At 39.5% G+C, this 17092-nt stretch overlaps 2 protein-coding genes across 5 annotated transcripts in view; one reads left to right on the top strand and one right to left on the bottom strand.

Moving 5' to 3' along the window:
- LOC131040251 (NF-X1-type zinc finger protein NFXL2) overlaps positions 1-17092 on the top strand; it is a 185177-nt gene that overhangs the window by 19269 nt on the left and 148816 nt on the right. The window lies entirely within an intron of this gene.
- LOC131040252 (uncharacterized) lies at positions 251-1529 on the bottom strand. Its single transcript, XM_057973146.2, has 2 exons — positions 752-1529; positions 251-660 (listed from the first exon to the last, which is right to left on the bottom strand). Exons 1-2 carry the CDS (start codon positions 1373-1375, stop codon positions 280-282), a joined length of 1005 nt encoding a protein of 334 aa, XP_057829129.2. The 5' UTR covers positions 1376-1529; the 3' UTR covers positions 251-279.

The raw sequence follows: 17092 nt of genomic DNA, 5'->3' as shown, positions 1-17092 counted from the left end.
TTTTTTAGGGGGGCCTGGGTACGTATGGGTACGCCAATACAAAAAAATGTAAAAATCATAAATATATACATATATACACTCTAATATAAATAAGTAGAAACAAAAATTAAATTTAGAATCCCACATATCATCCATATGCTAAACAAAACTTGGAACTATCATATATGATTCATATTGATATAACTATAAGTCTATAACAAAATTACAAACTTTGAATGTTATGATAGATATCAAATTCATTGTTCACTGGCTCAACCGTTCAACAATAAAATAACACAACTAATAATCAGCAATAGCATCATATGGGTCACTAGGAAGATCAAGATCAACATCATCATTGACATTAGATGATGTAGGTAGAGTACTGGAACCACATGCAGCCTCACTGCCACTTGCACTAGCAGCACATTGGCTATCAGACTCCCCAGAAAGTAAAGATTGTGTGGCAGCTGAAAAATCCAAATCAGTTCGCTCTGGATCTACATCCCAAAACTTTGTGCTCCCATCCTTATACTCATTTTGTTTATGAGTAAGAAGGCGCAAGTTTGAATGCACATAAACGAGCTCTTCTGCCTTACTTGCTGCCAGTCGGTTGCGTTTCACTGAGTGGATAAAGGAGTATGTGCTCCAATTTCGCTCAGATGAAGAGGAACTAGCAACCTATTGAATAATTGACACAAAGTGAGAGGGTGACAATTATAAAATAGTAAAAAATCTAAATTTAGAGAGCAATAAAAATTAAGAAACTTACTTGCGATAAAACTTTGATTGCAAGAGTTTGAAGGTTTGGTGATGTATGGCCATTGAGGTACCACCAAGCATGAGAATCCTTTTTATACTTGTCACGGAGAGCGGAAACACTTTGACCATTGGAGGCTACAAAATCAGCAAACTCACTTGTCATTAAATCCTCCGTTTCAGAATCTGGGAAGAGTTTAGTAAGTGCTGTCCTACACCCTTCATTGACTTCTGAATCTCTATATGGTGGTACCCTTGATGGCTTAGCAAGCATTTCATCACTATAAAATTTGGGAGTCAATGCAAATGCAAGAAGATGTAGTGGGGTGGTCATTTTGTTCCATCGCTCAACACAAATTGATTGAACCTCTTTGAAGAAAGTTTCTTTGGGATCTTGCTCTTTTGCATTGATGATGGCTTTCATTTTCTCAATCATCGAGTCAATGCCATCATATACCTCTCCCAAACATGGGTGATCCATGTCAGTATAACGGATCATACTCATGATGGGCTCAGTGAAACTCAAAAGATATTCCACTCGATCCCACCAAGTGTCATCTAGGATCATGCGCTTTACATTTGCTGCCCTTTCAGTATTGGATTGCCTCCATAGGGACCAACTTTGACTAATTACCATGCTAGCAAGTGGCTGTCGCACCTTCACAAGTCGCCTCAAGACGATTGTGTTGGATGCAAATCGGGTCTCGGCAACCTATTCAAAAATTAAAAATAAAAATTAGAATACAAAGAAGACATGATAAAAAAATAAAAATTAAGTAACCATCAAAGTGAAATGTAGATTTTAAAAATCGAAGTGTTTCAATTACCTTTAGCAACTCCAACTGTGAAAATGATCTGAAAATGGCCTGTGACATGTTATGGTTTGTGATGAACATTTGGATCTCTTCAGCCTCAACATAAATTTGTTTGATCCAATCTATTTTCCTGCCTATCTTTTGTAGCATGAGGTTGAGAGAGTGGACAGCACAAGGTGTCCAAAATATGTGTTCAAACCGTGTCTCAATCAACATACCTACAGCTCTACAATTCTTTGCATTGTCCGTTATTACTTGGACAACATTTTGAGGTCCCACATCCTGAATGCATTGTATAAGGATGTTAGCAATAAATTGTGCATCTTTCACCTGTCCCTCACAATCCACAGCTTTCAGAAACATTGCCCCTTTAGGGCACATTGCAATTACATTAATTAATGGCCGATTTTTGGTATCCTTCCATCCATCTGAAATGATGGACACCCTTGTTTGTTTCCATGAATTTCTAATGGGAGCCAATGCATTGTCTATGTTTTTTACCTCCTTTGCTAGTAAGGTGCTACGCACCTTCTCATAACCTGGCCCTGTGTACCCTTGTGGAGCCTCATTTACCTTTTTCAACATATCCTGCCAATATGGTGATCGTACCACATTAAATGACAAACCGTTTGCATATAGACATCTTCCAACGGATTGATCTGCAATCTCTCTAGCATCATTCTTAAATGCTCTCTCTAATGGTCCCCTGCTTCTCTTCACAATAACAGGTTCTTCACTAATTGGGTCCAAGAATGGGTGGCTCTCTACCACGATATCAGGAAAATCGCTATAAGATGGAGAAGTAGGGGGCCTCTTTGATCTACTTCCTCTTCCTGTCAACAAAGGATGGTTTGAGGCACGACCAACTCTTGCATTTGCTTCCTCTTGCTCTCTAATATATCCTGCTATTTCTTGAGGTGACATCCCATTTCCATCCTTTCCTAGACATGGTTTGATTCCTTGTTGGGGAATGGCACAAAAATGGGCTTTGACACGACTGTAGGAGCTAGTTTTTTTCACACTACAGAAGTTGCATATCCATAAAAATGTTCCACCACCTTTTACTTGGTCTATTATTTTGACATATTTCCATAAAGGTGAATTTGGGTCAGTTTTGAAAGTCCGTTGAGGAGTAGAGCTTTGAGGAGTAGAGCTAGTAGTCGTTGCCATTATGATTTCTACAACAAATTAAAAAAAAAATTATTAATATTTAATATTAAACAATAGATTATAAATGTTAAATATATAAAATTAAATTTAATAATTTATTTAAAATGAAAGTGAAATTATTATAATATTAATTATGAAAGTAATAACAACATTTAAATTTTTACAAACTTCTAAATTACACAATAAGTCATTAAATATACCTATTTAAAATTTTAAAATAAATTAAATAATAAAACTATTTTGCTAGTTAATAATTTATTAATTATTATTATTTTAAATATGTTTATTTTAACTAAAATAAACATATTTAAAATAATAATAATTAATAAATTATTAACTAGCAAAATAGTTTTATTATTTAATTTATTTTAAAATTTTAAATAGGTATATTTAATGACTTATATAAACATATTTAAAATAATAATAATTAATAAATTATTAACTAGCAAAATAGTTTTATTATTTAATTTATTTTAAAATTTTAAATAGGTATATTTAATGACTTATTGTGTAATTTAGAAGTTTGTAAAAATTTAAATGTTGTTATTACTTTCATAATTAATATTATAATAATTTCACTTTCATTTTAAATAAATTATTAAATTTAATTTTATATATTTAACATTTAGCAAAATAGTTTTATAATTTGTTATTATAGTTTGAACTTTGTTTATTTTAAATCACTTAATAGTTTGTTAAATTAAAAGTTAAAAAAAAAAAACTAATATAAATTAAAAATTACAATTTTCCATTTTTAATTTTAAATAATAAAAGTTATAAAACTATTTTGCTAGGTTAATAATTTATATTATTAACCTAGCAAAATAGTTTTATAACTTTTATTATTTAAAATTAAAAATGGAAAATTGTAATTTTTAATTTATATTAGTTTTTTTTTTAAAACTTTTAATTTAACAAACTATTAAGTGATTTAAAATTAATAAATTCAAACTATAATAAAAATTAAAAATTTAACAAACTATTATAAAAATTTCGAAATTTAACAACCTACCTGCAAGCTCGAAATGGCGGAACTCTGTGCCTCTCGTTTTGGCTCCTTCGCGCGTCCTGTGTCGTGGCTCCTTCGCGCCTGTTGTGCTTTCGTGCCTCTTGCTGCCTCCTTCTGTGCTTTCGTGGCTCCCGTGGCGGCCTCCTCCTTCTGTGTTTTCGTGGCTCCCGTGCCCTCCTTCTATGCTTTCGTGGCTCCCGTGCCCTCCTCTTGCGCTTTCGTGGAATGTTTTCTTCTTTTTTTTTTAATTTTAGGGTTTAAAACGATGTGAAAAAACCTTCGAGATTTGTGCACGTGCAGATTCGGCAAAGAAACCCTACGGAATCGCCACGTCTACATCGGGTGCGTCGGGATTCGTGTCTAAAAACGCGGATACGTTTCAGGTGAAAAAAAAAAGTACCCTGTCCGAATCCACAGGGATTCCATGGTGAATCCGAATCCAATACGTATCGTATCCGGATTTGGGAGCAAACTAGGAAGTACCGGTAACTTAGCCTGTCACTGACAATGCTTCGAGGTAAGCCGTGTAACTTGAATACCTTGCGAAAGAACAACTCTGCTACTTGTGCAGCTGAAAATGTGGTTGTAATCGGGAAGAAGTGGCCATACTTAATGAGCCATTTGACAACCACGTATATGCAATCTCTACCTTGGGCCTTCAGCAAGCTCGTAATGAAATCCATAGACAAACATTCTCACTTCCTATCAAGAATTGGAAGTGGCTGGAGTAACCCTGAAGGATAAGTACGCTCTTGTTTATTCTACTAACAAATAGGGCATTCTCTCACATACCAAAGAACATATGACTTAAGACCTTTCCAAGTGAAACGCTCCCGTACTTGCTTATAAGTTTTAAAATATCCATGATGTCCTGCCATGGGTGCATCATGAAAGTCCCTCAACACTTTGCTCTTCATTTCTGATCCTGGGGTCAAGAAAACTCTTCCCCTGTAAATGATAAGATCATTCACAACTGTGTATTTGCTGTCCTGCACTGAACCCTCAACAATGCCCGAAGCCCAAGTGTCTTTGGCATACTTTGCTATGATCAGATGTCTCCAATCCTTTGAAATCTCAACCATGGAACTCAAATGTGGTCGGCGAGATAAAGCATCAACAACAACATTGTGTGTCCCTTTGACATAGACAATGTCAAATTCATATGATTGCAACTTACTAACCCACTTTTGTTGATGATCATTGAGATCTCGCTGTCCTAGAAAATGTCTCAGGCTGTTATGATCAGTCTTAATGCTGAATTTACTGCCAATAAGGTATTGCCTGAATTTGGCCAATGCATGCATGATGGCCAACATCTCCTTGTCATAAATACTGAAGCTCCTCTCAGGTCCTCTAAGCTTCTTGCTTTCAAAAGCAATAGGGTGCTTATCTTGCATAAGCATTGCACCAATGCCCTCACCTGAGGCATCACATTGAAGCTCAAAGGGCTTAGTGAAATCAAGTAATGCAAGGACTGGACATGTAGTCATCAAAAGTTTGAATTTCTCAAAACACTCCCGTGCCTCAGGAGTCCAAACAATGGCCCCCTTTTCATCAAAACCGTAAGTGATGTTGCATGCCGTGAGGAACCACTGACAAACCTGCATTAGAAACCACACAAACCAAAAATCTGCAGAGCTGAGTGAGGTTCTCTCGGGTAGGCCACTTAATAATAGCTCGGATCTTGTCAGGATTCATCGGCACTCCCTCTACACTAATGATATAGCCTGAATACAACAACTCCGCCATACCCAAATCACATTTGGATTCCTTGGCATACAAGGATTCCCTATCAAGAATACCCAACACTGTATCCAAATGGCTAAGGTGCTCCTCCCATGTTTTGTTGTACACTAGAATGTCACCGAAAAAGACAAGTACAAACCTCCTCAACTGTGGCTAAAAGACCCTGTTCATAGTAGCCTAGAATGTAGTGGGGGCATTGGTTAGCCCAAATTTCATAACCACAAATTCAAAATGGCCACAATGGCATCTAAATGCTGTCTTTTCAGTGTTTTGCTCTCTAACTTTGATCTGGTGATACCCCAATCTCAAATCTATTTTCGAAAAGTAGTAAGCATCGTGAAGCTCATCTATCAACTCGTCAATCCGGGGAATGGGATATCTGTTCTTAATTGTCCTCTTATTCAGGGCCCTGTAATCAATGCACATCTGAAGGTTACCATCCTTTTTCTTTCCCAAAACTAGGGATGTAGCAAAAGGAGATTTGCTTGGCGTAATGTGCCCCATAGCTAGCAGCTCCTTAATTGTCTTCTCAATTTCATCTTTCAGTCGCTTTGGGTGCTTGTAAGTAGTGATCATCACTAGTTTGGCCCCCTCCCCCAAGTCTATTATGTGCTCATCCCTCTGTCTGGAGGTCTACCTGGTGGGATATCACTAATTGTATGAGCTATTCTAGAATTGACTTGCTTCAAATACGGCTGTGATACGGGAGTTGTCTCAAGGTGTTTTAGTTTTAGAATCGCTCGCTGAACTTAGATAATACATGCATGATGGCTAGCATCTCCTTATAAATTGAGAACCTTTTTTTTGCTTCCTTAATTTTTTGGCTCTCAAAAAGAATTGGGTGCTTTTTTTGCATCACTATGGCTTTAATCACTTACTTTGAAGCATCACACTCAAGCACAAAGGGAAGTGAAAAATTAGTCACATTTGGTCTCATTTGTAAATGATGATTGTGGTTTTAGGATGCCCAAAACTTCTTCAACCTGTCTTAGATGATGTAATGTCTCCCTTACTAAGCCAATTCAACATGGTGGAGTTGTTAGCCTATTTAGTCGATTCCCGTGGGCTAATGATTAGGGTTAGGCTATGTTGCTGGTTTAGGTTCTGGCATTGGTTTGGGTTTGAGTGTTGGTGTTGGAAATAAGCCACACCCGGACCGACGATGGACTGGTCCAAGAGGGGCCAAGAGCTCAGTGGTAGAGCACTCCAGTAGCGTATGGAAGGTCTGAGGTTCGAGTCCTAGCTGGTCCATGTCTCAACATGGTATCAGAGCTAGGTCCAGGCTAGGAGCCCCAAGCACACAAGAGGTGTGGCTTAAGGGGGGGTGTTGGTGTTGGAAATAAGCCACTCCTGGACCGATGATGGATTGGTCCAAGAGGGGCCAGTAGCTTAGTGGTAGAGCACTCCAGCAGTGTATGGAAGGTCCTAGGTTCGAGTCCTAGCTGGTCCATGTCTCAACATTGAGAACCCGGTATATTGGTATGACAAAAATTTGAAAAGGGGTTTGGGTTTGCTATTACAAAAACAATACATATACATATATATATATATATATGTATATGTATACATACATACATACATATCTATATATACATATATATATGTATACATTGTACATATACATATATATATGCAGCCTAGAAGCATGAATTATTAAGATTAGAATGCCACATAGCATCATATAAACAACAAAACCAACATAAACTTGTAAACATAGCATAATGATCATACCATCATATACATCAAGTTCAATATCAAAATGTCAAAATATTAATATCGAGTTCAAGTATCATTGTTTTAACAATTGGAACTATAGTTTTAATTTTTAAAGTTTAATCATCAAATGGATTCTCTAATTCATCAACATCATTATTCTCATCATTCTCATCCTCCTCATCATTGACATTCAGATTAGATGAACCAATGCCAATGCCACTTGCACTTGCGCTATTAGTGTGCTCACTTTTTGAGTCGTCAAATGCAACAAGCTGAGAAGTGGAAGCATCCAAGTTAGTATGATTTGGCTCTATTTCCCACATCTTCAATTCCCTTTGCTTGTAGTCATGTTGGTCGTGTGAAAGAAGACACAAGCTGGAATGCACATATACTAAATTCTCCACTCCTTTTGATTGCAATCTATTGTGCTTTATTGAGTGGATGAAGAATATGTGCTCCAATTTCTTTCTGATGCAGATGAACTAACAACCTATGAAGGCAAAGTAAACAATTAAAGTTATAAATTTATAAAATTACTAGCAACCTATGAGGACTAAGTAAACTATAAATAAAACTTGTGATAAAATAAATTTAATTAAACAAACTTGTGATAAAATTTTGACTGCAAGGGGTTGTAGGTTTTGGAAGCATGTGCTATGGAAGTATCACCAACTATGAGCATCCTTCTTGAATCTATGACGAAGAGCATCAATACTTAGACCTTTTGTGTTCACAAATTCTATGAACTCATTTGTAATAACATCTCACACATCATCTTTAAGGTAGAGTCTAAGGAATACTGCCTTGTACCCATCAGCCACTTCTAAATCTCTCCATGGTGCAAGCTTTCCTGGCTGATCAAGAAACTGATTGCTTAGTACTTTGGTGTCAAGGCATAGGCAAGAAGATGTAAAGGGGTGGTCATCTTATTCCACCTTTCTACGACAATTGCTTGCACTTGTTTGAAGTAAGTCTCCTCGGGGTCTTGCTCTTTTGCATTTATGATGCACTTCATCTGCTCAAGTATTTAGTCAATGCCATCATAAATCTCTCCAATGCAAGGCCTATCCATATTAGTGTAGCGAATCATGCTCATAATGGGCTTGGTGAAACTAAGGAGATATTTCACAAGATCCCACCATGAGTCATCCAATATCCTTTGCCTAATTCTTGTTGCCCTCCCAATGCTACTTTGCTTCCTAATAGCCCAATTTTGGCTAATCAACATATTAAAAAGTGCCTCTCTAACTTTCACAAGTCATTTCAAGATGATTGTGTTAGATGCAAAACGGGTCTCATCAACCTATAATAGAACTTAAATCCAAAATGATCAAAAAATAAAGACAAACTTTAAAGAAGAATACACATTGTAGTTTACACAATCAATTATGAACATTGAAAATCAAAAAATCAAAAAACAAAAAATTAAATTACTATTTCCCTTATCTTCAATAGCTCCAAACTTGAAAAAGATCTAAAAATCCCTTGAGACATGTGATGGTTTGTGATGAACATCTAGATGTCCTCAGACTCTACATACACTTGTTTGATCCAATCAATTTTATTCCCAATCTTTTGTAGCAAAAGATTGAGTGAATGGACCACACAAGGTGTCCAAAAGATATGGTGATAGTGTTCCTCAACCATCAAACTAGCAGCTCTACAATTCTTTGTGTTGTTCGTTATGAGTTGAACAACATTACGAGGTCTTACTGTCTCAATGGCAAAGATGAGAATATTTGCAATAAATTGCCCATCTTTTACATGGCCCTCACAATCTACAACTTTCAAAAATATTGCCCCTTTAGGGGACACCACTATGACATTGATCAAGGGACGATTTTACGATTTTTGGAATCTTTTCACTCATTTGAAACAATGGATATGCTATCTCAGCCCATGAATCCCTTATGAGCTTCAATGGATCTTCAGTCCCCTTCACTTCTCTTTCCAACAAGGTTTCATGTACCTTCTCATAATTTGGGCCCTTATACCCTCGTGGAGCTTCACTAACACTTTTCAACATCATTTTCCAATATGGGGAGTGAACAACATTGAAAGCCAACCCATTTTGCATATATGCATCTTGCTACATCTTGGTTGGCAATGTCTCGACTCTCATTTTGAAAAGCAGTTTTTAAAGGCCCCTTTGATCTTTTGCGTGCAATGGGTGCTTCATTTTCAAGCCCAGTTGTGGAAAAAAATGGGTTGTTTTCTACTACAATATTGGGATTAGATAGGGGCTGCATTCCCTTTGTTTTTTGGAAACGGTTTAATTTAATCCACAAGCTTCTCTCTTGCTTCTTCACGCTCCCTAATATATTTTAACACGGTCTCTTGTGGTATAGGCACACCATTTTTTCTAGGGCATTTTTTTATGCTTCTTCCTGGTATTCCACACAAATTGCCTACCATCCGATAATATGAACTATTACGTTCTTTATCACATCCTTGGCATTTGAGAGAGAATCCCCCACCTCTCAACACCGTTCACCTTTTATGTGGACCATTAGGCCCTAATGTATTTGGTCAATAAACCAATAATTCAGGGCCGAGTGAGTCGATGGCTGTTGTTACTCCAGGAATTCACCTTCACGATCATCGTATGGCCGGGGAAGAGCCATGTCATCGCCGATCAGCTGTCGAGGATCAAGTCCAGGGAACCACCCGAAGGAGTAAACGAAGACTTCGGACGCACATTTGTTTCAAATAGCAGTGTTGCCCTCATGGTACGAAAATATTGGCTAGTATTTGTCTACTTCGACATTTCCACGAGACATGCCACCAGGGGAATGCCGTAAATTGGCACTAAAAAGCAAAACATTCCAGCTGATAAATGGCCTACTGTACAAGATGTGGCCTGACCAAATCCTTTGACGATGCGTCATGGAAGAAGAAATTCCCAGGGTATTGAAGGAGGCACATGATGGGCTTGCTGGAGGTCAAATGGGACTTGATGCCACGACACGAAAGATACTACTTGCAGGGCTATGGTGGCCAACCTTGCACACCGATAGGCGTGAGTGGGTTGTTGGGTGTAACGTCCCCACTTTGAAATAGAATTTAATAATGAATGATAATAATAAAATTAAAACATTAAAAATTAAATTAAAATATAAAATAATATAATTAAATATGATTAATTAAAAATTAATTGAGTTAGTGAAAAGTCAAAAGACATGAAAGGAAAAGTTGTGACTCCCTCAACAATGAGATATAAAAGGGAGAAGAGAACCTCATTTGAGAGGGGGGATAATTTGGAAATGAGAAGTGCAGATCTGACTTAAATAATAGGTGCAGATCTGATTATGAAAGGCTGTGTCCCATTCAAATGGTAGAAATAATGAAGAGTTGCACTCTTTGCTAATGGTGAAAGGGTATGTCTCTTGCCAAAGGGCATACATGATGAAGAGGTGTGACCTCTCCCTCACATTGAAAGATATAATGGGAAGGAATCAAAAGCATCTAGTGACATCACCATTGATCAGATCAGATCAGAATTGTTATCAAGTTACAGGCAGTAACATTTTTGTTCTTGGTGGTATGCATGGGGATGTGCGTAATATGTATGCTTAGTATATGAAGCCTGATAAAGTTGTTATGCAGAATCTAGTAATAATATTGTTATAAACTGCAATATGTATGAAAGTCATACTTAATATCATAAATATTCATAATACATTAGAAGTTAGTGTACTTATAGTCTAAATCATGTTCTTACTGTCAATATTTAAGATGGGGATGAGATGTTCCAAAGAGGGGCAGTCTAAATCCAAGCAATAGGTTAAGTCCCAAGATAGGGTGGGGATCAGCGACCCATAAGCCTTGAGGGTATAGACCCAAGATAGGTAAGGGCTTGGATCTGTAAACTTTGAGGGAACCTATAGTAGTTGGTCTCTAAGCGCTTTGGTAACATACGTAAACGCTTCTCCCTTAAAATTGAAGTAGTAGCACTATATTAATAATGATATTAATCATCGAATGAGGAAAATAGATAAGCACTTGTTAATAACTAATTGAAGAATATCAATCAATTTTAATATATTGAAATAGATCAGGTAGGGGACATTACATTTAGTGTGACACATGTCAACGTGCGAGAAGCCCCTCAAATGGGACTTTATGCCCCTATTCCCTTCCCAACCATAGGAGTTGTTCGAACGATGGGGGTTGGACTTTGTGGGACCCCTAAAGTGAGTAACATGCATAGTTGCCGGTACATAGTGGTTGCCACAGAGTACTTGACCAAGTGGGCGGAAGCTAGAGATCTCCCAGACAACATTGCCATCAGTACGACAAAGTTCCTATACGAGCATATCGTGACTAGGTTCGGGATTCCTATCCAAATTACAAGTGAGTAGGGGGTTCACTTTGTCAATCAAGTGATCCGAATGATGACAGTAGAATTCAAAATTTTTTACAACCTTTCAAGCCTGTACTACCCTCGAGCGAATGGTCAAGCAAAGGCAACAAACAGAGTGCTAGTGTCTATTATTTACAAATCATGTGGAATGGAACAGGAGGATTGGGAGGAACGATTGCCGGCAGTACTGTGGGCGTACCGTACGACGTACAAGGTAACCACATGCCACACTCCATTCCAGCTCATGTATGACCAAGAGGCCGTGGTACCTGTAGAATATACTGTACCAAGCCTACCGATTGCCGTGGATAACCGACTTGGGTATGAGGAGAGTCTAAGTGCTCGTCTCATGAACCTCACCAAATTAGATGAAGGTCGGATAATGGCATTGTGGGTGACGGAAGTGGCCCAACGTCGGTGAAAGTACTAGCACGACAAACACCTTTGATGGACAAACTTCCGTCCTGGACAGTTAGTTTTGGAATATAACGGCCGCAACGAACTTCGACCTGGGAAGTTCAAAGTTCGTTGGTTGGGGCCCTATAAAATCAAAGAAGTGGGGAAGAATGGAGCAGTGAAACTTTCCACCTTGGATGACAACCCAATACGAGACCCTGTGAACGGCTCAAAGTTGAAACCCTATCAGGAACGTGATAAACCAATTGTGTTAGTCAACATGTTGGGATATGCCACGAAGGGAGACTGGATAATCGGACGAAGCAAGGAAGTGGAACAAGATCCTGTGATTGTGGCAGAATGTTACCGGCACGATGAGGATTGGGCCAAGCCACTCACATTCATTGAAGAAAGACTTGTGCCCAAACAAGTCGAAGGCATTGCAGTACCTAGAATTCACAAGCACCTTACAAATGCCTATTTCGATGATCCAGCCGTATGGATAAGGATCACAGGGCATTGGAGGAAGAGAGGTCCATACGAAGGATTTTGCGAAGGCTATATTGCATACGACATTGATGAAGAAGTAGAGGCTAAAAGGAAGGCAAAACTTGCCGAGAAGGAAGAGGAGCCAGTCGACTTGGAAGAAGAGGTAGATTTGGAGTACGGTGCAACCTTAGGACCGTGTTTGAAAATGGTACTAAAAGCTGAAGACTTGTTTGTGGTAGCATTACAACCTGGCGAGCAAGAAGTAGGCCCCAATGCACTTTACCGGGTGATCCCTAACCCTGCGGGCCCACCGCAGGTGGATGACGAGAAAGTGACATGGTACCAACAGTACGGAGGTTGGTACGTAGATGGAAGCTATAAAGGAGTGGGACGGACACCATTGGTGGACAAAATATGGGACCTGGAATATGTGGGCACGTGTTGCCCCGAGGAGTGTTACAGGAGACTACCGCATGTATGTGCATGGCTGCATGACTCGGAGATCAGAGTAAGACCTCAGGAAGATCCCACTGGGGTAAAGAAGAAAATGGAGAATGGGGATGATGCTGAAGAAGGACCAAGTAAAAAGTGGAAGAAAGAAGTGGACAACAAGGTAAAACCAAGGAGAAGAGTGAAATGTCGTACACACAAGGCAAAGCTGTGTAAACAAAGGAAGACCGAAAGAGCACAAAATGAAGGGGTGATACACCCCAAGGCCAAAAGCACTAAAACAAGTACATGGGGAAATCGAGTCCGCAGGTACCACAACAAATTAAAGGTACGGAGGTTGAAATTTAAGTATTCTCGCCAATTGAAAAAGTTAAAGGGATATTTTAAAAGGAGAATACTAAAAATAGAAAAAGCAAGACAAATAATAAAAAATAAAGGGGAAAGGTCAAAAGTGATTAAAAGAATAAAAGAAATGAAAGAAATATTAATGTTGAGAAAAGAAAAATTGACTAAGGCAAAAAAAGGGATATTTAATAAAAAATTAATAAAGTACATGATTATAACCCTAACCCTGAAAAGGAAGGAATCTTATAAAATTCTTTACGAGGCCATTCATATCAAAGCAAGGCGAATGGGAAGGCGAAGGGAAGTGAAGGAAAGCAAGGAATCCGCACAGGTGATACAAACGCCATCGTAAGACCTTGTACAAACGGTGAACATGCACAACTAGGAGGTCGAAATCTCGGCGAAGGAAGGATGGCCTTACGATTCCGTACAAAGTGCACAACGGAAGAGAGGTGTATGGACCCGTACAAGCTAGAGATTGGAGAGACTTGCAGAAATTGTACCACCTCGTACGAAGAACAGATTGGTCGAGGATAAAACCGTACATGTACGGACCCGTACTGAAGGCAAACATCAGACAGGAGTTCGTACGAGCTCATACAGACCCATACGACGAAGGTGGCCAGGAAGAAGGAATTTGTACGAGCCAGGAAGGAGTTCGTATGACCAGCGTGGGTAGATAAGGGGAGCTTGTATGACTCTGTACGGTTCAAATACACATAAAACCAGGTAACACGACTTCGCACGGTCTAGATAGGTGGGTAAGGGACCCGTACGGTTAGAACAAGCAGGCTCAAAAGCTGTGTACGGATCTGTAATGTCCCCACCTTTTTAGCATCTCATTGGAGTTCTTAGCCTTTACATTCTCCGAAGGCTAAGTGGAGAAATAAGGAGAAATTGATTAAATTAATTTCTTATTAAGTCATTAAATAAAATAAAATTTAAAAAGGTGACTTTATATTTAATTAATTTAATTAAAAGTGACTTAAGTGATTTATTTAAATATTTTAATGTTATTATAAAGTTATAAAGTAACTTTATAATAATAAAGTCACTTTAATATTATAATGTGTGAATATGTCTTTAATCCCACATTGGCCAAGAAAGTGTTCGAGCTCTCATAAGAAAGAATAAGAAGGGACTTAAGAGCTCATTTTTATATCATCCATCCAGAGAATTGATATTTGTTTGTTATGAACTTGGGAGAAGAAGCCAAGGGTTTCTGATTCAGTCAGCCATTGGAGAGCGACAATTCTTCAGTGTTGCAACCATTTGAGGTGGTGAAATATCCACTAAATTTGGCATTTCAGGAGAGCTTCATTCTGGAGTTCTGTTTGGGCTTTAAAAAGAAGGGAAGACATCTAGGGTATGCAGATTTTCGAATATATATTAATTGTAGACCTACAGTTTCATTTGGCAGCCATTAAAAATCAGAATTGAAGCAATCATTTCAAAATACAATTGCTGCTACAGTACCCGCGCTACAGTAAACGCTACAGAACCACCGTACGGACTGCTACAGTGCCGCGTGAACAGTACCACGTGAATAGTGCTGCCGTACGGATTGCTACAGTACCGCGTGAACAGTAATTTTTTTCAAAAAAATTAAAATTCGCAGTTGGCAGATTTTTTTCAACTACTGGGACAGCAAAAATCAGGGTTTTATCTTACATTGTAATGAATTTGTTTTCCAGGCATATTGGCCATAAAACAGAACAAACATTCCCTTGATAGTTTCGTAAATTAATTCCAGCAGTAATATTATTGTTCCAGTATTATTTTAAGCATAGGAGTTTATTCCAGTATTGTTTCATTGCTCATTATTACCAAAAAAAAACACAAAAAAATCTATAAACATTCAAAAACCAAAACAAATTCAAATCTATTGCATTCAAAAGAAACAGTCAGCAGAGGAGAGCCAAGTTGGGTTCTTACAGGATCCGTGGGGATAAGGAAAAAAAGATCGGATAGTCCGTACAAAGAAGCAGGAGTGGTCAAAATCAGTATGGTATGCACAAGTTGGGGCGACCCTAGTCACGCGAGAGCTCTAGATCGTTATAATAACGGTCAAGGGTGGAAAAAAGTTAAGGAAAAAGCATAGAATCCCTGGCAGACAACAGTGATGGCGACAAGTACAGGAGAGCCCACTAGCAGCAGTAAGAAGGCCAAAGTAAGGCCAAATATTCAACGTGATCAGCAGGAGAAAGTGATAGAGGACACTTGACATTTGAATGTGTCACAGGAAGTGAATGTCGCAGCTAGTGGGACGAAACCCCTCTGGACTACGCATTGAAGAAGTATCTCAGGAAGGCCGAAGTAGACCATGCCATTCAAATGCCGACCTTCAACATAACGGAGTTCGAACCGGTTCTCGGAACAATAGTGGCTGGCTATGAGCCCCACAGATAGAAATCCATTATAGAGTACCATGGTTGCACTATCACGGTCTCCTTCAAGCCATATGACTTCCAAAGGGTATTTGGAATTCCAGACAGAGGAGAGTCTGCGGCAAAACCAACCACCAAAATGACGAAGGAAAGGAAAGATTTTTTGTTGAGGTTGGTGTGTTGTGGTGATTTGACTCCTGCAGAATGGAAGAGCTTGTGTGCAAGCAACAACGACAGAGGGCTAAAACGCTCCTTCATTGCCAATGGTGACTGGTGGTGTTTGATGGACCTGGTGAAGAGCAAGCTGACAGGGGCAAGTAGGGCTTCGGATATTGCTATCTGGATGATAAGACTTATGAATGGGCTTAGCCTGGTTAGGTTGTATAATTGGTCACAACTGCTCTCGTATAGAATCAATGACTTTCTTTCCCTGGAACATAAAACATTCTACATGTGCCACCATGCCATTAGCCTGTTCCTAGAAGCTGTTCGTATGCAGGTACCCTTGGAGAAGTGGGGGAAATTTCAGCTGTAGGGAAGAGTAGAGCCAAATAAACCGGCTATGTACTACTGGATCCATTGGGACACCTTCGACAGTGACGCCATCCAGCCGACCAGGAAGAAGAGGAAGCGAGACGTAGAGGAGGAAAGTTCAGACGAGGATACAGAAGTGGAAGAGGAAGAGACTGAAGATTTGGAGATCCATAGTGGTGAGGAAGGGTTTTGGATGGCATCGCACAATGTGTATTCGGATGAAGTTGAAGAAGTGGAAGGGGTGGAAGGGCAGCCAGGAGGGGAAGAGGTAGAGCGACCCACGACTGAAGGGGGTGTAGAGTGGCCCACGACTGAAGGAGGAGTATAGGCGCAGGAAAAAATTATAGCGTGGGTGAAGTTTGTAGCCTCAAAGTTACCCCCTTCGGCTCACTTGGTACCCTCGCAGGCATTGACAGTGGCCACACCGCTGGGAGAAGCAACTCCAGTCGGTGTGTTATTTCAGAGAGTTCTCGAAGGATCCCCACGGGCACAAGTTCGAGTGTCCTTGCCCCAGGTTGCGCTAGCCACTGGAGGGGTAGTACAGCCTAGGAACAAAGCCGCACAGACACCTACAACAGGGGCGGTACAGTCAGTTGAGGGAGCCATACGAACACCTCCGTTAGCAACAAGAGTGACCGCGAAGGGGGACGTATGTACAACGGGGGCGACCAAAGGCGTTCACCGTACGGATGGCAGCACCTTCGGGGTATGTATGGATGGCAGTGGCAGCACCTTCGGGTGGAGATGTACCAATGGCAGTACCTTCGGGCGGAGATGTATGGGCGACTATGGTCGAAGGAGTAGTACAAAGTGTAGACAAAATGGTGCATACAGATGAAGGGCCAATACAAGATGAACTGGCCGTACTGGATGCTCTCGTGGCAGAGGAGATAGATCAAGAGAAAGATGTGGATACATCTCTAGATAGTTGGTT

This window comes from Cryptomeria japonica, chromosome 7 (genome assembly GCF_030272615.1).
Source record: "Cryptomeria japonica chromosome 7, Sugi_1.0, whole genome shotgun sequence".
NCBI lineage: Eukaryota > Viridiplantae > Streptophyta > Pinopsida > Cupressales > Cupressaceae > Cryptomeria > Cryptomeria japonica.
This window is presented reverse-complemented; position numbering and strand designations above follow the sequence as displayed.

What these genes read in the sequence shown, in the direction of transcription:
- LOC131040252 (XM_057973146.2), bottom strand. Translation starts at nt 1,375, where the DNA reads ATGGTAATTAGTCAAAGTTGGTCCCTATGGAGGCAATCCAATACTGAA. An exon ending in CAATCAAAGTTTTATCGCAA is followed by an intron (nt 661 to 751) that starts GTAAGTTTCTTA and finishes ATTATTCAATAG; the next exon opens with GTTGCTAGTTCCTCTTCATC.